Raw genomic sequence first — 17997 nt, 5'->3', positions numbered from 1 at the left:
AGACCCGCAGTGAACAAAAGCCATGTTGATTAAAATATCTCTCTTTTACCAGGCGGAGAGCGTCTTCTCTTTCGCCCAGGCTTCCTCTTGGACTTTCTCTTATGGCTGGCCCTGCGCATCAAAGCCCTTCTTTTAAAGGGTATTGGGGGACCTGTGCATTGCAGGTATAATACATTTCTCTTTCTCTTCCTCCTTTTAATGTACATCAGCCCCAATCCCTCCTGTGAAGCTGTATTCGAGCCGGTTTGTGTAAAGTGTAAGAATCCTGGTCTGAAAGCCAAGCTGTTGCCTGTCTTCTAGTTCGTTTTACTATGCTTTTTGGCCACTTGAAAAAGAGGATTCACCGCGCCAAAGCTCCCAACTTCCCTAGGGGTATAATATATTTTCTTAAACAGAGTCATCTGTGGAGACATGACTGTTCCCAGTACCGTCTTTTACTAACACAAGTATGGAGGGGGACACATTCATATGGACACATTTCAATAAGTTTTATTAATTGCCTGGTTTAACACAACCTTTTACAGCCGCCTGTAAAAATGGATACCATGACCCCTACAATGAAGGAGTCTGATCTGGTTCATTCTTCTATTTTGTCCTTTTCTGGATTTTCCTTTTCAGATCTGTATCTCAGACAGGAGCAAAAACAGCTGATGCATGATATATTTACTTCCACAGGGCTACTGATGTGTAAGTTCTCAAAGGCCTCGAGAAAGGCATCGTCGAGCTGTTGAGAGATTTTCAGACAAAAAACAGTGTAAGCACCCCACTGCTTGTTTTTAGATTTATGCAATGCCAGGTCGATTCCTAACCCCATTACACCCCCATGATCAACCGTCGCTTCTTAATCATTCATTTACCTGAGCGACGTCTTTCCCGTTCACCTTGTCCGCTGGTGACTCCCCCAAGCCATGATCCTCTTCCAACTTTAGGGGGGTGGACAATGAGAGGCCGTCACACTCATTGGGGTGCCTCACGAAGGTTTGGGTTTTGGGGTCGGGTTCCAAGGTATCTACCAACGGTGGAGTCAAAGGGCCCTCCTTGGAACTGTCACTGCTGTAGCACTTTCTCCATACAAGTCCAAAGGTCCTCGGGGCTAAAACAAAGTCTGAAGTTCTCATGGGGTGGTAGAGGAGTCCATGTTTCCTCTCAGCCTTTCCACAATTTCTAAAACATGTCTTCTTGGTAAGAGATTGCCTCCTCTACCCGGTACTGGGACTTATGGGGTGATGGTTCTGCACTCTGATTGGCAGAGGGCGTTGGGAGGAGTCCTTAGAGGGGTCACATGACCCTCTTCTGGGTGGTTCACCCCATCCAAGAACCTGGCCTATTTTGGCCAAATCTCCTCTTGGGGCGGTCCTCTGCAGCCAAAGCCCATCACAATTGGTAAAGGGTGGTGGGAGGAGTTCTTAGAGGGGTCACACGAAACACTTCCGGATGGGTCACCCCACCCCAGAATTCCCCCCAGTTGGTCAAATCTCTTTGGGTGGTCCCCAGCGGCTGAAACCCTCCTGATTGGTAGAGGGCGGTGGCAGGAGTTCTTAGAAGGGTCACACAAACCATTTCCAGACAGGTCACCCTGCCCCGGAACTCCCCTTGATTGGTCAAATCTTCTCTCGGGGCGTTCCTATCAGGGTGAAACCCATCCTGATTGGTAGAGGACAGTGGGAGAGTTCTTAGAGGGGTCACATGAACCATTTCCAGACAGGTCACCCCGCCCTGGAACTCCCCCCAGTTGGTCAAATCTCTTGGGGTGGTCCCCAGCGGCTGAAACCCCTCCTGATTGGTAGAGGGCGGTGGCAGGAGTTCTTAGAAGGGTCACACAAACCATTTCCAGACAGGTCACCCTGCCCCGGAACTCCCCTTGATTGGTCAAATCTTCTCTCGGGGCGTTCCTATCAGGGTGAAACCCATCCTGATTGGTAGAGGACAGTGGGAGGAGTTCTTAGAGGGGTCACATGAACCATTTCCAGACAGGTCACCCCGCCCTGGAACTCCCCTCAGTTGGTCAAATCTCTTGGGGTGGTCCCCAGCGGCTGAAACCCCTCCTGATTGGTAGAGGGCGGTGGCAGGAGTTCTTAGAAGGGTCACACAAACCATTTCCAGACAGGTCACCCTGCCCCGGAACTCCCCTTGATTGGTCAAATCTTCTCTCGGGGCATTCCTATCAGGGTGAAACCCATCCTGATTGGTAGAGGACAGTGGAAGGAGTTCTTAGAGGGGTCACATGAACCATTTCCAGACAGGTCACCCCGCCCTGGAACTCCCCACAGTTGGTCAATTCTCTTGGGGTGGTCCCCAGTGGCTGAAACCCCTCCTGATTGGTAGAGGGCAGTGGCAGGAGTTCTTAGAAGGGTCACGCAAACCATTTCCAGACAGGTCACCCTGCCCCGGAACTCCCCTTGATTGGTCAAATCTTCTCTCGGGACATTCCTATCAGGGTGAAACCCATCCTGATTGGTAGAGGACAGTGGGAGGAGTTCTTAGAGGGGTCACATGAATCATTTCCAGACAGGGCACCCTGCCCTGGAACTCCCCTCAGTTTGTCAAATCTCTTGGGGTGGTCCCCAGCGGCTGAAACCCCTCCTGATTGGTAGAGGGCGGTGGCAGGAGTTCTTAGAAGGGTCAAACAAACCATTTCCAGACAGGTCACCCTGCCCCGGAACTCCCCTTGATTGGTCAAATCTTCTCTCGGGGCGTTCCTATCAGGGTGAAACCCATCATGATTGGTAGAGGACAGTGGGAGGAGTTCTTAGAGGGGTCATATGAACCATTTACAGACAGGGCACCCTGCCCTGGAACTCCCCCCAGTTGGTCAAATCTCCTCTTGGGGTGGTCCCCAGTGGCTGAAACTCCTCCTGATTGGTAGAGGGTAGTGGGAGGAGTTCTTAGAGGGGCCACATGACACATCTTGCTTCTGGTTATGTGTCCGCCTTGACCCCAGAAGTAATTCCCTATGGGTGTGGGACTTCTGGTGACGGGTGGGCAAGGGATGGGTGAACATTTGATTGACAGTAGGGCCCTTATACTACTGGAGCGCCTTCTTCTGTTTGTCTCCGTTCCGCTTCATTCCCCAATCACTCGGCCAGAACAGATGTCACTTATGATCTCAGTTGCCACCAGCTGGACAGTGGGACTTGGGTCTTTCTGTAGGACCTGGAGAGCTGAAATTACAGAGGACAACACGTTAGTGAAAAAGACTGTCAAATCACAGCTAAGTGTGATCACAGAACCTTGAACTACCCGAGCAGAATGATCACATGGAAAAATGTGAGACTGGGCTCAGTCCTTCTAATGGGATGGAAAATACATGAGAGATGAATATGCCCCACTTTTCGTATAGTCACCTCTGCCTGAAATAGCCGGTGACTTATTACCACTGAATACCACACTACAGCAGCTCTCCAATACAAACAAAGCTTTAGGTTCCTCCACTGGGTCCCTTCCATGCTCTCAACTAGGGGGAGACCCCGACTCTACCAGAAAGTCATCCACTCTGCTGTAAATGGAAGAAGGCCCATTGTTTCAATAGCTTCCACTTTGAAGTTTATTTTCCATCTATTCAGGAGACACTGCCTGAGCTCAACTAAACCTGGAGTTTAACAGAGGCCAGCTCCAAGCTGGTTTATGCAGGATACAGGGCACCTACTGGAAGAAAAAATGCGGGTGGGAAATTCGAGGTAGCAGAAAGTGGCGACAACTTCTTCTCACCTGGGGAGTCCACAGAGAGCCAATAAAGCCCAAAGAGTGGATAGCACTGGTTGTGGAGGGGGCATTGCCAGGACAACCAGGAGATGTACTGACTCATATCACACCTTCTGCAGCTTCCTCCTTTAGGGAAAATTAAAGCGGACTTTCTACTGGGCAAGAGTGAATTTGTCCTTTGCTGTGGGGCTGATGCACTTTGCACCACTGGTATCGGTTACTGCTGCTTGCCAGCTAAATTCCTTTAGAACTCACTAATGAACAGGACTTCAGCTGTATTTATTACTTACACATCAGCAGATATTCCAGGTCCAGCCATTTCATACGCTGCCTGTCTGTGTGTTCCGGGATGATGCCTAAATACACAATGTAAAATAAATAACAACAATAATAATAAAACCTTCCCTTGTTGAGTGCAAGGTGATATTAGCAGCCCCTAGACAGGTCTTTGGCATCTCCTACTGTGGGCCTAACGGTGAGCTGTGGGCAAGAGGATGCTAGAGCAGTTTAGAGTCCACACTGAAGAGAATGAGAGAGACATTTTTTAAAAAGAATGTTTCCATAAAACCCATTTGCTTGAAACAGTCTGTGTTCCTCTTGCCACTGCTGTCAGTTATTGGAGACATACTAAGATAGTGTCTTGGTCTAGTGGTCTGAGCAAAGGACTGGGGCCAGGAATAAGTGAGTTCGAAGCAGGGATCTCACAAGGTGACTGATAGGTGAGACGTAGGCCACAATGCCTGCCTGTCTCACATGGGTGTGCTAGGGTGAAGAGGGCACAGGGCCAAAGAGGAGGAACCTAATGCTTCCTTGACAAGGTGGTGTGGCCAGGAACCTGAAACAGCAGGCGCTATGGGGAGGTGGGCTGCATGCCTCCCAATGATGAAGTAGCAGTGAGGAGCACTGAACCACACTGTGGGTAGGTCTGCACTTTGATCTAGGGGTATCACTCCCAGTTCAATGGGACATGCCCACACTGGCTCTGACAGTGATAGCATGCTAACATTAGAATGTAGCTAAGGCAGCATGAGCAGTGGGAGGAGCTAGCCACCTTAAGAATAGACTTTGGGGTTTGGATGGGATCATACTTGGGGTGGTTAAACCTCCTGCTGCTCCTGCCATCGCAAGTACTCTCTATTTCTAGCACGCAGGACTAGTGCGGGTACGTCTCATCAAGCTGGGAATTATACACCCAGCTCAAAGTGTAACCATGCCCTACATGACAATGTCCCTGCCTCTACTACTAAATGACTGCACTGTGCTTTCCCTGCAATGATCCCGAAGCACTTGATAGCAACTAATCCACCACACTGGAGAGGTAGGGAGATTAACATCTCCATCTATGGATGGGAAGCTGAGGCACAGAGAGATTAATGGCAGCTCAGCGCTGCACGGTGGGATTGTTTCTGTCTCCCTCAATGGAAATACTGAAAGGGACACTGGGCATCATCTCTCACCAGCTAAGTTGGCTGCAACTGCCCGGATCTCTTCCCAGCTGCTATAGAAGTACGTGATGGTGGTTTGGTACAATTTCTCCAGCAGCTCTGCATTCTCTTTGGCCTAGAGGAAATCAGGGACACATGAGCTCTCTCTGGCTAGAAGTGCCCTTTGACTGCCAGCACATGCTTTTACGAACCACAGGTAAATCAGAGAGAGAACAGGTGGCTGGGTAGAAGTGGGAACAATGGGAATGTGTGGCAGATTTACATTTCCCATCACCCTCAGTCATATATCCCACTCTTACAGTTATTTACATCATCCATCACACATCCCCCCCCCCCACCTCTACACCACCACTCCAGTCAATAATCTCAGGCAGTTCAACAGCTCACTCACAAGGTGTCTGCAAATCTCCACCTGGAGCTCTTCGGGCTTCAGCTCGGCTGTGCCACCAAGGTGCTCATTAATTGCACTTTGGAGTCTCTTCAGTCCCCAAAACGGTAAACAGAGGTGAAACGTAGCTCTGCATTCCTGAAAAAGAGCGTCACACCATTGAATTGTTCCCTACCGAGTGCTATGTTCATTCAAAGGGAACTCATCTGCGTGCCTGCTCATCTATTCCAGGATCAAAAAAAGGGATTCATCTGGATGTAATTGGCAGAAAACATGCAGGAATGACTAATAGACGGGAGAGCTTCAACTGAAACCTGGAGATAGCATCAATGTCTTTTGGGAACAGATATACCGATGAAAGCTGCTACACCAGGCATAGCTGTGGTCTCTCTGTTCTGGGGAGGCAGGGGCCTGGGGTGCAGAGACAGACAGGAACAGAGACCTGTCGGGGTCAGACCCATGACCTCTCCTGGATTCTGGTGAGGCAGCCATGGACCAACCTGGCTGGAACTGACTCAGCAGGAGGGCAATGAACTGAGGGGAGAATTTGGGCCTCCACAGCAGGCAGGAATAGCAGAGGTCCCCTGGCATTGGGAGGAAGATTCCTTTTGCTTAGTAAATAAGTCACTGTCGGTCTTACCATTGAAATCTCAGGGTTTGGGTCTTGCAGGTGCAGCAGAAGTGTGACCCAGCTCTTTTTAACCTGGTCGGCGAAATAGGTCTTCCATTTTCTCTTTGTCAGCCTGGCCAGGATGCCAAACAGGACAAAGGCCATTGAGCGAAGAGCATCATCCTCCTACAGCCAAGAAAGCCCCGCAAGTTAGTAAATTAAGAGACAATCACATCATACACTTTGCACAGCCATCTCTTCTACGCTAAAGTAGTGTGATTCCAACTACAGCTAGTTGAAAAACGGTAATTAACCAATTTTTTGTTCGAATTTGCTGATTCATCAAAATATTTTAGAGACAGTTCAGTTTTGATGAAATTCCTCCGGAAGCCAGGTAGGGGTCCTTAGAAACTTGCCTGGTGTCTTTCCAGTGCACCCATCCAGCTCTGTGGCAGCCAATCTAGCAGGCTGATTGGGATCATGGGCTTCCAGGCCCCCAGCTTCTGGGACCCTGGGAGTCCTGGCTCTCAAATTTGCAACTCCCTGACACCTCTAGCTCCCAGAGTTTCCTGGGTTCCCAGCACTGGGATAGTCTGAGAGCATACTGCCCTGGGCCAAGGCTTCCAATAGAGCTAGGTTGAGAATAGTAATTCTGTTTCACAAAGAGTTTTGAACTTTGGGGAGAGGGGTTCCCACAAATAGGAACAAAACCCAAATTTGAAATCTCTAAATTCTGTGCAAAACGGAATGATCATTCCAACCCTCTCACATAAAAATGGTATAGAACAAGCCCAACACTCTCTCTTGTTCTCTGTAACCCCCATTTCATGGTTATCTAGCTATCTAATCTAGTATTCAGATTTTCTTTGAGGTTCTCAGTGGCAATAAAGAAGAATAGACGGGTGAGACTGTGGGAGCAGGGATGTCATCCCCATCCTCCTAATGTTCTCCTCCTCCGTAAAACACCTCTCTTCCCTGGGGCCTAAAATCTCTTCACTCCGACATGAGCAATGCCCAGGGAGTCCACATCACGCATTGTAAATGGAGTCTAATCAAGATCGGTTGAACTGGGGTTGGAGAGATCTGTTCACATACATCGTCAAAGTAGGTCCGGATCTGTTGGGTGAGGTCTTTGAAGGAAGAACCTATGTCCTTCTCTTTCAGCTCCTTCAGGACTTTGGCCAGTGCTTTCATGCTCTCGCCAATGACTTCCGAACTGAAAATGTCATGTAAGGCCCCGATCAGTATGTCCAGAAGAAACTTCTTGTGCTTTTTCACCTGTACAAACATATGGCATTAAAGAACACTTATCACTGATCACACTTCTAATAAGTTTTCTTTAGCAATTATGAAGCTGTGGGAATTTCATCAACCCCATCTCCCCCCAGAGACCTATAGCTATATTTCAGACCAGGTGCTAGCTACAATGAGCCCAACTTGGTGCCATAATACCCCTGTGTAATTCTATTATTAGATTCCTAGTTACTTAGATTCCAAGGCCAAAAGGGACCATTGTGATTATCCGGTCTGACCTCCTGCATAACATAGAACTTCCCCGAAATAGTCTCTGTTTGAACTAGAGTGTATCTTTTAGAAAAACATCCAATCTTGATTTTAAAATTGCTAGGGACAGAGAATCCACCACAACCTTTGGTAAATTGTTCCAATGGTTAATTAAAATTACCATTAAAAATGTATGCCTTATTTCCAGTCTGAATTAGCCTAGCTTCATTTTTCCCCATTGAATCTTGTTATACCTTTGTTTGCTAATGTGAAGAACCCATTATCCAAATTTATTCCCCATGTGAGTAGTTATAGACTGTCCTCAAGTCACTCCTTAACCTTCTCTTTGTAAAGCTAAATAGATTGAGCTCTTTGAGTCTATCACTAAAGGGATATTTTCCAATCCTTGCGACTCTTCTCTGAATCCTCTCTAATTTATCAGCATCCTTCTTGAACTGTGGACACCTGATCTGGACGCAGTATTCCAGCAGTGCTCACATGAGTGCCATAATCAGAGGGAAAATAACTTCTTTACTCTTCTTCAAGATTCCTCTGTTTATACCTCCAAGGATCATTTCAGCTCTTTTGGCCACAACTTCGTATTGGGAGCTTATGTTCAACTGATTATCTGCCATGACTCAAGTTTTTTTCAGCATCACTGCTTCCTGCGGTAGAGTCTCTCATCCTGTAAGTATGGCCTGCATTTTTTGTTCCCAGATGTATACATTTACATATGGTCATATTAAAGTGCACGTTGTTGACTTATGCCCAGCTTACCAAAGGATCCAGCTTGCTCTATGTTTACTGCAAAGAGGTTACTAGGGTATGTGAGAGAGCAGAATTTGGCCTAGTGCATTTTATGCAGCCTCTGGAAACTCTGAACAACTCTCGCTCTTGGTTTCTCTAGTTATGCTGCATTCTATTCAGTAATCTCTCTTACCTTCTCAGGCGCCCCATAGACTAAATTTCCCAGGCCTCTCACTGCCATCTGGCGGACAATGCTGTTCCTATCCTGTGACCTTTCTTCCAAGATGCTCAAGACAGACTTAAGGAACTTCTTCTCCCTGAGCATGGGGTCACTCATTAGCTGAAATAAAATCAACATGTCCATTAGCCCCAATATGATCATTAAGATTGGGAATATAATTTGAGCAGACATGGAATACACTAAAAACAACAATGAGTCCTCCTACAGCCACAGTCTTGTGGATACAGACTAATATGGCTCCCCCTCTGACACTTGGCACATAAGACACTGTAACTTTATTATTCCACACAAATGAGAAATGTCTTAAAACATGGAGCTTTCCTTTTGGGCACGATAATAGGGATCCACTCACCTCTTGAGAGCCTCTTAGTGGCTGGGTCTGGTACCACAGTCCTTTTCTCACCCCTGGCGCACCCTGCCAGCTGACCTCAGTGAGTCTTCTGTGGCTCAGGCCTCTGGCTGTGTCCCAAAGTCCAAATGAACCCCTTCTGGGGTAGTCAAGAACAATCCCATTGCCCTCACTAGGGTCTCCAGCCCCAACTCTGGGTCCTTGAAATTCTGCCCTTTGTTCAAGCTCTCCATAAGCACTGTCCCCTCCGTGGGGCTTATGCCACTGTAGATGGTGGGGAACCAGGGCCTGCCCATAACTCTGGGTTCCAAACCATGGACCCTGGAAACAGTAGCTAGGCACTGCTTGATTTCAGTTCATTTTTGCTTCTTCCTACCGGCCACTTTTAGCTTCACCCTCACCTCCGGGTTAAAGTTCTTAGGGACCCTCTTCCTGCAAATCCAGCTTAAGCAAATGCTGCCAGAATCAAACTCTGGCTATCCCCTGAATTTCTGTGGCCAGAGAGCAGCCCCCTTTCTTGCCCCTCCAGGTCCTGCCAGGAACTGACCTGCTAAGGCCCTGCAGCTCCTTTGAGCTGAGCCTGATGGGCTCTGATTGGCTGCTTTCGTGAGGCCTCTCTAGTCAGACCCAGATTTGTGGCTGTTTGCCTGGGGCAGGGTGTAGTAGGACCACGGGGCCTCTTGTAAGGGGCCTCAAAGCCCAGGTACAGCCCATCACAGGCACAGATCGATTGTTTTTCTTAGAACCAGATGAGACCCTAAGATAGTTGCTTAGCATAAGTGGGAAATATGATGCCGATGTTAGAGGAAGGCTGTGGAAAGGGCGGATGGTCCAGCTGTTATCACCCTAGCCCACGACTTAGGAGACCCAGGTTCAATTTCCTGCTCTCTCAAAGACCTTGGGCAAGTCACTTAGCCCTTCTGTGCATCAGCTCCCTGCCTGTAAAATAGGAATCATTGTGCTTCCCTACCTCCCAGGAGTGTCCCATTCTACTATCTAAAATGACAATTACTCCTATGAACTGAACTGTACAACTCCCGAAAGAAAGGCAAACATGAGACAAGAGTCTAATGGTGAAACTGCTCTTCAGAACCCTGTGTCTTACCTGGGCAAGGAAAGCTGTGCTGGTGACTCGGAGGTTTTCTGTTGGGGAATTCACCCAGGGGAGGAGGCTCTGTAAGATCTCAGTTACTAGTTCAGATCTTAGCAGAACACTGGAAGACAAAATAAACCGCTTATGGGGTAGCTTGCACACTTCAAAAACTCAGCTGCTCTGAGCATACAGCTCTGATATCTATGAATGGGAGCTGTGTGTTTCCACCCAGGGCACCCCCACAAAGCTATAAACTGGAGGTTCCCTCTCAGCCACTCTATTTGCTACTGATTCCCAAGGATAAAATCATGCCTCCTAGATCTCTTACCTCACCAGCAGACATACTCCCTCATGGTGAGTCTTGGGGTTTTCAAGCAGACTCTGTGTTCTCTGCTCCCTGAGCGCTCTCGCCAGTCTCTCATTCCCAGCTTGGAAAAGCACAGCCTCTAATGCTTGGATAGAAAGCCTGGGGAAAGAGAGGCACAGAACTGCAGCAATCAGTAGGAAGGTGCAGCCTGAACAGAGTCAGGAAGCCCCGGTTACTTGTCAGGTCTGCTGTTCATCGACAGGTCATCCATTGGCAATATCCTGGACACCAGTGTCCCTGGAAGGACTTGATGCCGGGAGGTAAGTTTCAGTCTCATACATCTCATATGACTAGTTTTGCTAGGGACAAAATTTTGCAGTCATTTTTCCTTTCTGCAAGGAGTCTGGGCACTAGCAGAGTACAATGATATGGAAAAGATACATGATCAGGACCCAAACACTGGGGACATAGAGTGTGGTGATCAGTAATGGACATTTTGGGGTCATATCTCCAGATAGGATGTGACAGAGTGCTGAGGGTTTGCACTTGAGTCAGCACTCTGGTCACTATTAGTACTAATTTGGTTCCTCACAGAAGGCCTAATTGGACAGAGGTGTACCTGATTACAAGGTCCGATTGGGGCTAGTGAGTCAAGGAACCAATCATTCCATTAACTGGGAAACTGTATAAAAGGACATGGGCAAGAACTAGGATGATCAGAGGAATGGAAAACCTGTCGTATGAAAGGAGACTAGAGGAGCTTGGGTTGTTTAGTCTGACAAAGCGAAGGCTGAGGGGGGATATGATTGCTATCTTTAAATATATTAGAGGGATTAATACAAGGGAGGGAGAGGAATTATTCCAGCTTAGTACTAATGTGGACACGAGAACGAATGGATATAAACTGGCCGTGGGGAAGTTCAGGCTTGAAATTAGACGAAGGTTTCTGACCGTCAGAGGGGTGAAATATTGGAACGGCCTTCCGAGGGAAACGGTGGGGGCGACGGACCTGTCTGGTTTTAAGATTAAGTTAGATAAGTTTATGGAGGGAATGGTTTAATGGTAAAACATAGTAGTCAAGGAAAACCAAGCAATGGTAGGTAAATAGTATAATGGCTAACAGGGGTCAGGCTAGAGACTCTTGCCTATATGCTCGGGGTCTTACTGATCGCCATATTTGGGGTCGGGAAGGAATTTTCCTCCAGGGTAGATTGGCTGAGCCTCTGGAGGTTTTTCGCCTTCCTCCGCAGCATGGGGCAGGGATCACTAGCAGGAGGGTCTCTGCCGATTGAAGTCACTAAAACACAGGATTGGGGACTTCAACAGCAGAGTCCAAGGAAGGGGAAGGGACGGTTTTATGGCCTGCAGCATGCAGGGGGTCAGACCAGATGATCATAATGGTCCCTTCTGACCTTAAAGTCTATGAGCTCTTTGAGGGGAACAGACAGAGAAAGAAACTTGGGTGACCAGATGTCCCGATATTTGGGGCTTTATCTTATATGGGTAACCCTGGGAACTCCTGGGGAGTGTCACACAACTCTATTGGAATTCTCTTTGTTTCTCTCCCTTCCTTCTAATTACCGGCAAGGGTCGCCCTCAGTATGTTGTAGGTCTTTTCGGAATTCCCTCTGGCTGCTTATCCCTGGCAAAGGCATCTCTTGTCCAAGAGTTTGGCTGATCTGCTGCAGGAGAACAGGAAACAACTCTGGGAGCAGCTCCTGCACAGCTTTGCTCGACTGCAGTGCTGACACCACCTCAGAGATGGCACATGTTGCCTGAAAGGAGAGAATGGTAAAAACTGAGATCTCTTCCCAACACCATCACACCCTCTCTCCCCTGCTGAGATCTGCTGTACTAAATTCTCACTTCTGCCAGTAACTTGAATGACTGCGAGCAACTCGCTTACCTCGTGGCTCAGTTTCCCACATCTGTACAAATGTGGATGACCTACCAAGGCATGTTGTGAGTCCTAGGGAATATTTGCAAAGCGCTGTGAGAAACCTGGTTCAAAGACTTTCTAATTGCCAGATGTTATTAGGTAAATCAGCCACGTACTCTAAAACTGCCGTATTTGTTCCACAGACAGCAGAGCTGGACTCAGGGAAACAGTACATCAGAGGAGAAGTGCCCACACAGCAATATTATACCACACTTCTAGCTTTGCGTCATCAGGATTGTCACAGGGCAGAGGAAAGCCTGAAAGACGTGTCTGTCTTTACTTACTGAGAGAGGTTCAGCAGCTGCCAAATCCCTGTCGATTTCAGTCTCTGAGGTGATGCGGCCTTCTTGTCTTGTTGGAGTCTTTGTCTTGTCTATCAGGATCTTTAGGACTTGAGTGGCAAGCAAGGGGTCTCCTCCCAGAGATCTCCACAGCTCAGTGATGTCACTGCAATTTAACAGAAGTTACATGTGACCCCTGGACACTTTTGTGGCTCAGACTGAATACGTCATATTTAAGTAAATACCAAATTTTCTCCTTGCCAATGATGAGAAAGTTAGAAGTACTGTCCTCCTTTAACGCTCCTCGTGTTTCAATATTGAGTTTCCAGTTACAGAACTAGGTTAAGTGACTTAGTCTTACTGCAACCTCACCATTAATACTAGACTTCAGAAGGACAGGACACAGAGCGCCCACCTCAGTTCCTGCTTTCCCATTTTCCAGTAAATATGGAATCATGACCATGTGGCTGCAAAGATCTAGGGTTTGGAAGGCAAGCTGATGAAGGAAAAGCCATATTCCTACTAACTGGTGTGATCTAGCATGGCCAGAGGACAGCAGGAGAGTGATAGGTGGGAGATATGTAAGTCCCAGGATGATGAGAGCCTTAGTCCCTGTAGAGGGAAGAGAGGCTGCTACAGCTTAAGAAGAGCACCTGAAACCAATTAAGCCAATTAGAGCACCTAAAGCCAGTCACCTGATAAAACCCCCTGCTTCAATCAGACAGTTGGAGGAGTTGAAGCAGAGTGGTTTGGTGTTGGAGCAGAGAGCAGTTTGGAGGAGTTGAAGCAGAGTGGTTTGGTGTTGGAGCAGAGAGCAGTTTGGAGGAGTTGAAGCAGAGTGGTTTGGTGTTGGAGCAGAGAGCAGTTTGGAGGAGTTGAAGCAGAGTGGTTTGGTGTTGGAGCAGAGAGCAGTTTGGAGGAAGCAGTTTGGAGAAGTGCTGTGGTGGGCCAGAAGACCAAGACCCTAGGTAAAGGGAAACCCGGCTTGTGCAGAGCAGAGGGACTCTACAGACACAAGGGGTTGGGAGAAACTTGGCCCAAGCGGAGAGAGGGCAGGAAGCCCCACAAGCTGAAGGGCCGGAGAGGGAAGTAGCCCAGGGGAAGGAATCGCTAGTTCAAGTGGTTCACTGCTATCCCTATAGCCCCTGGGCTGGGACCTGGAGTAGAGGGTGGGCCCAGGTCCCTCCCTCTCCACTCCCCTTTTCTGGGACACTAATGTGACAGTTGATACCCCAGTTCAGGGGTGAGAAACGGTGCCCTGCACCCCCACAAGAGGAGAAAGTGCGGGACGCAACATAATAGTGCTGGCAATTTGCCACACTGGACATACAACTATGAGACCAAATATTCGTGGCCATCCTATGTCCCCTTCACAAAGGGTGTCCCTACCCTCTGTTTGCCAGAAACTGGGACTGGGCAACAGGGGATGGAACACTTGACAATTACCTGTTCTGTTCATTCCCTCTGGGGCATGTGGCACTGGCCACTGTCTGAAGACAGGATACTGGGCTAGATGGACCTTTGGTCTGACCCAGTGAGGCTGTTCTTATGGTCTTAGATTCCAGCACTGATAACTGATAACTCAGTTAGGGATCTTTACATGAAATGATGGATCTGCTTCCAGTCCAGTTTTAAGTACCCAGGACAGCAACTCTACTCTAGCAGCCACACCCTCACTGATACCAAGCGGAGGTCTGATGATAATATTGGCTCTATTCTTTGCAATCAGCCAGGGATTTGGACTTGAAGCTGTCATGCTACCAGGAAACCAACAGCCACTGCTAATTTCCAGAGTGAGGTCAATTCAGGTGTCTAGAGAGGTAGATGTTTCCAACAATACACTCCAGTTATACCAGTAAAGATAGGTCTTTAGGATATCAAAGCAGCTATTAATTAATGGAAACAGAATGGCACTTAGTTTCTCTCCGCACCCCACCTTAACGTGCTCTTGGACCTTCCTGCAGAAAGACCCAGGCTATTAACCTTTAGGAATTATCCCAAACTGTTTGCTGCTTAAATAAAGCCCTACATCTCCCAGTAAAGCTGTGGGATCCATGTTTCACCAAGATGAATGCAATAGGTAGCGGTATATACCTGTCCATCGGCAGAGGTTGGCCGAGGAGGCTGGAGATCACTGTCTCTAGGTCACGGTGAGCTAAAATGGACACCGCCTCCACCAGGAACTGCCTCAAGCTGCCCTCCTGGATAGTAGGCATGTGGCTATATATTATAACCAGGATATCTGGCACCTGGAAGGAACAAAACCAGAAAGAAATGTCCCTTTTTCTTTCTCTCCATTCATTCTACAGAATCAAAACCTTTATTTAACCATTTAGCCAGTTGCTGCTTTTTTAGAAATTCTTCACTTCAAGAAACAAATGTTCAAATATGTCTGCATAAATTTAACCCACAAAAATTGCCCACACTTGGCTGTAAAAACTAACACTGACACACACATATACATTCCAGGTAATTTAATGTGGTGGTGCCCAGCTATGCATTAAATAAACCAGTTGGCATGCACAAAATAAGGCTTTGCTTGCCCACATTTTGCAGGTGTGATTTAAGCAGCCAAATCTGACCATTTGCCTGGAAGAATGCCTAGTTCATAAACAACCACAAGCACAAAATATGCAAGTGCTTTAAACACAGTGTGCAAATGCCTGGGACTATGAACAGGTGATGACCTCTTATATTCCCTCCTAGCCCTTCACATCTTCAAAACACTGTGCAAACATGGCAGTTCTGCTGTCCTGAGACCTTTCACCAGCCTTGTTAGAAGATTTGTGGAGTGCTCCTTTCATCTAGCCCTAACGCACTGGGCTCCAGAATAAGGCATATAAATAGTGGATCCCAAAGACACTATAGTTTTCTCCCTCCCTCCCCCCTTCTATTCTTAAAGGGTACGTCTACACAGGAAAAAAAATCCCACAGCAGTGTAAAAGTGTAGCTGTTCCTGGTTGGGCTGGAGCCCAGGCTCTGAAACCTGGCAAGAGGGTGAGTCTCAGAGCCCAGGCTCCAGATTGACTGGGAATGACTACAGTGCTATTTTTATCCAGGTAGCCCTTAGCCATAGGCCTCCTAATAACTGGATGATTCCAAGTGCCAGTCATTCTGTCTTGTTGTATCTTCCCCAGAGTCTGTTTTTTCAAGCCTTTCTTGGCTGAATACTGTGGCAACAAGCTAGACAAATAAATAACCAACCATCTTCCTTTTCCCTTGGATTATCTCTGTCTACTGCGATTGATTCTGCCATTGCCTATCTTAGGGTAGGAACAGAGATGGAATCGACTCTATGTCCGAGGGGGAGAAACAGCAAGATTTTTGTTCAATACACATAAGGGCAAAGATCTAAAAGCCTAGAGTTTAGGCAGAAAACCTCTCCAGTTTCCCGTTTTACCTTGTCCAGCATGGCATCTCCACACTCCTTCAGGATGATCTTCATCCACAGTCCAGCTGCCATGGCACAGGTGGGGCTGGCAGACAACATACCACCCAATGTGGCCTTAATAAAGTCTGTGGCCTGTTCTGAGGGAAAGTACTCACTAACAACCTGGGAACAAATCAAAAACAGGAGAGACTGCAATGATGTCTGGCTTTTTAAAAATGGAGGCCTAATATCTCTATGAAAAGACAGATGCATCAACAAATTGTTAATTAGCCTCGTGTCTAGCGAGCCATTTGGGATTACAATTCTCTCTACAGTCTATAGACGACATTTTGGTATTCTACACTAATGATATCAGGTTAGAGACAAAGCCTCTGTTGCACAGTTACACAACATTGTACTGGATATGCAGGAGGTGAGTTTCCAGTTTGTGTTCTCTGATATACACTGCTTCTTTTTACAACTTATAAGATGAAGTAAAGAGAGTCATGCCCACAACTATAGGCTCAGGCAAACCCACAAAGTGACAGAATGAAGACTGGGTGGTTTCTCAGCTTGATGTTCCACTAACACAGTTTTTTCTCATGGATGGCTGGATAGGTACATGTGTGCGCAGCTGCGTGTGTATTTTCATGTGTGCGCAACATTCTGTGGAATCTGGTTTTTACATGGCATTCATAGCACACGTCTATGAAAAGCATCTTGCTGGTTACTAGCAATGAATGCCCCGCTCCCACAGCTCACCCCAAGTACGGAAAGGCATCAGAAAAGCGTAAATGTAAAATGAATAGTGCCCCGTCACTAGAACATCCGCACAAGCTTTTTGAGTCAGTTACCCTGGCCATTTTGGAAGATGCCTGAAACAGAGCCTCAGGGTCTGGAGCTGTTAGTGCTTCACGGAGACATCTCAGCTCCTCTGCCGCTGACCCCAGGTTCATGGACTGGCCTGGAGTGGAGAAAAGCAGAAAAAGTACTGTACCGATTAATGAAACTGAACCTCGATTGCATGGATATTCACACAGAAGGATCCATGTGCTATGCTGTTATCAGCATAGCGTAAAATCTTGGCCCCATCAAAGTCAATGGCAAAACTCCTGTTAACTGTAATGGAGTCGGGATTACACCCTAAATGTCTGAAAGTTAATAGCAGTGGTATGTTATTGTGAATGATACAGGATTGAACAAGCACTGTATTCAGCTTGGAGCAGCTTTCTGGGTGTGTCTGGTTTCAGTAGCCTCTCTGCTCTCAGTATTTAAATCTAATCTCATAGTCAAGTACAAGTCATGCAGATAGATCTCAGGTTCCAATGTAGAGGTGAATCCCTCCACCAAACTCTCCTTGTAAAAGAGATGGGGCTGGACAAAAACTTCGGCAGGAAACCCAGGCTCATCAGTCACTTCTAAACACTGCTGGGATTTCTATCTTGTACATGCAAAGATTGGAGTCCCTTCTTCTGTTTCTGAATCACCAACACTGTTTTTTAGGACTGATTAATAATAATTGGAAATAAGGTAACCAGACGTCCCGATTTTATAGGGATAGTCCCGATCTGGGGGGTCTTTTTCTTATATAGACTCCTATTACCCCCCACCCCCTGTCCCGAGTTTTCACATTTGCTGTTTGGTCACCCTAATTGGAAATGGCCTTAAACGATAACCAAGCCCTATCCCTTTACATCTAATCATTAGGTGAAAAGAATATCCTACTCTTTCACAGAGGGGAAAATGGCCTACACTTACTCCAGTAGCTTTGAATGCTCATGACAGAGGGCTGCTGGAAGAACTTTTTGTTTAAAGAATTATTCCAGGAAACCCCTCCAATACAGCCAGTGGCAGGGTAAAGAGAATGAAAATGTTTAGTACCAAGGGCTTGTCTACATGGAGATAGTCAAGAAAACTAACCCAAATTAATTTTCAAAATGCATTAGTTAAACTTCATTAAACACCTATGGGTCACACTTATTTAGAATTAAAGGGGCCTTATTTCAGGTTAGTTTAATTCAT

The 17997-nt window shown here is 47.1% G+C and overlaps 1 protein-coding gene across 1 annotated transcript; it reads right to left on the bottom strand.

Annotated features, from left to right (window-relative positions):
* Positions 1-7018: 7018 nt before the first annotated feature.
* Positions 7019-14821, bottom strand: LOC135981212 (maestro heat-like repeat-containing protein family member 2B). Its single transcript, XM_065582480.1, has 6 exons — positions 14700-14821; positions 12609-12771; positions 11967-12160; positions 10091-10199; positions 8589-8735; positions 7019-7423 (listed from the first exon to the last, which is right to left on the bottom strand). The coding sequence occupies exons 1-6, from the start codon at positions 14819-14821 to the stop codon at positions 7139-7141; spliced, it is 1020 nt and encodes a 339-aa protein (XP_065438552.1). The 3' UTR covers positions 7019-7138.
* Positions 14822-17997: the final 3176 nt, after the last annotated feature.

Source organism: Chrysemys picta, chromosome 2, assembly GCF_011386835.1.
Source record: "Chrysemys picta bellii isolate R12L10 chromosome 2, ASM1138683v2, whole genome shotgun sequence".
NCBI classification, from domain to species: domain Eukaryota; kingdom Metazoa; phylum Chordata; order Testudines; family Emydidae; genus Chrysemys; species Chrysemys picta.
This window is presented reverse-complemented; position numbering and strand designations above follow the sequence as displayed.

Excerpts from the sequence above, each read along its gene's own strand:
- LOC135981212 (XM_065582480.1), bottom strand. The coding sequence starts at position 14,821 with ATGCCTACTATCCAGGAGGGCAGCTTGAGGCAGTTCCTGGTGGAGGCG. Across the intron at positions 12,772-14,699 it reads CAACCTCTGCCGATGGACAG|TGACATCACTGAGCTGTGGA; the intron begins GTATATACCGCT and ends GTTAAATTGCAG. Across the intron at positions 10,200-11,966 it reads ACTGAGGGCGACCCTTGCCG|TGTTCTGCTAAGATCTGAAC; the intron begins GTAATTAGAAGG and ends TTTGTCTTCCAG.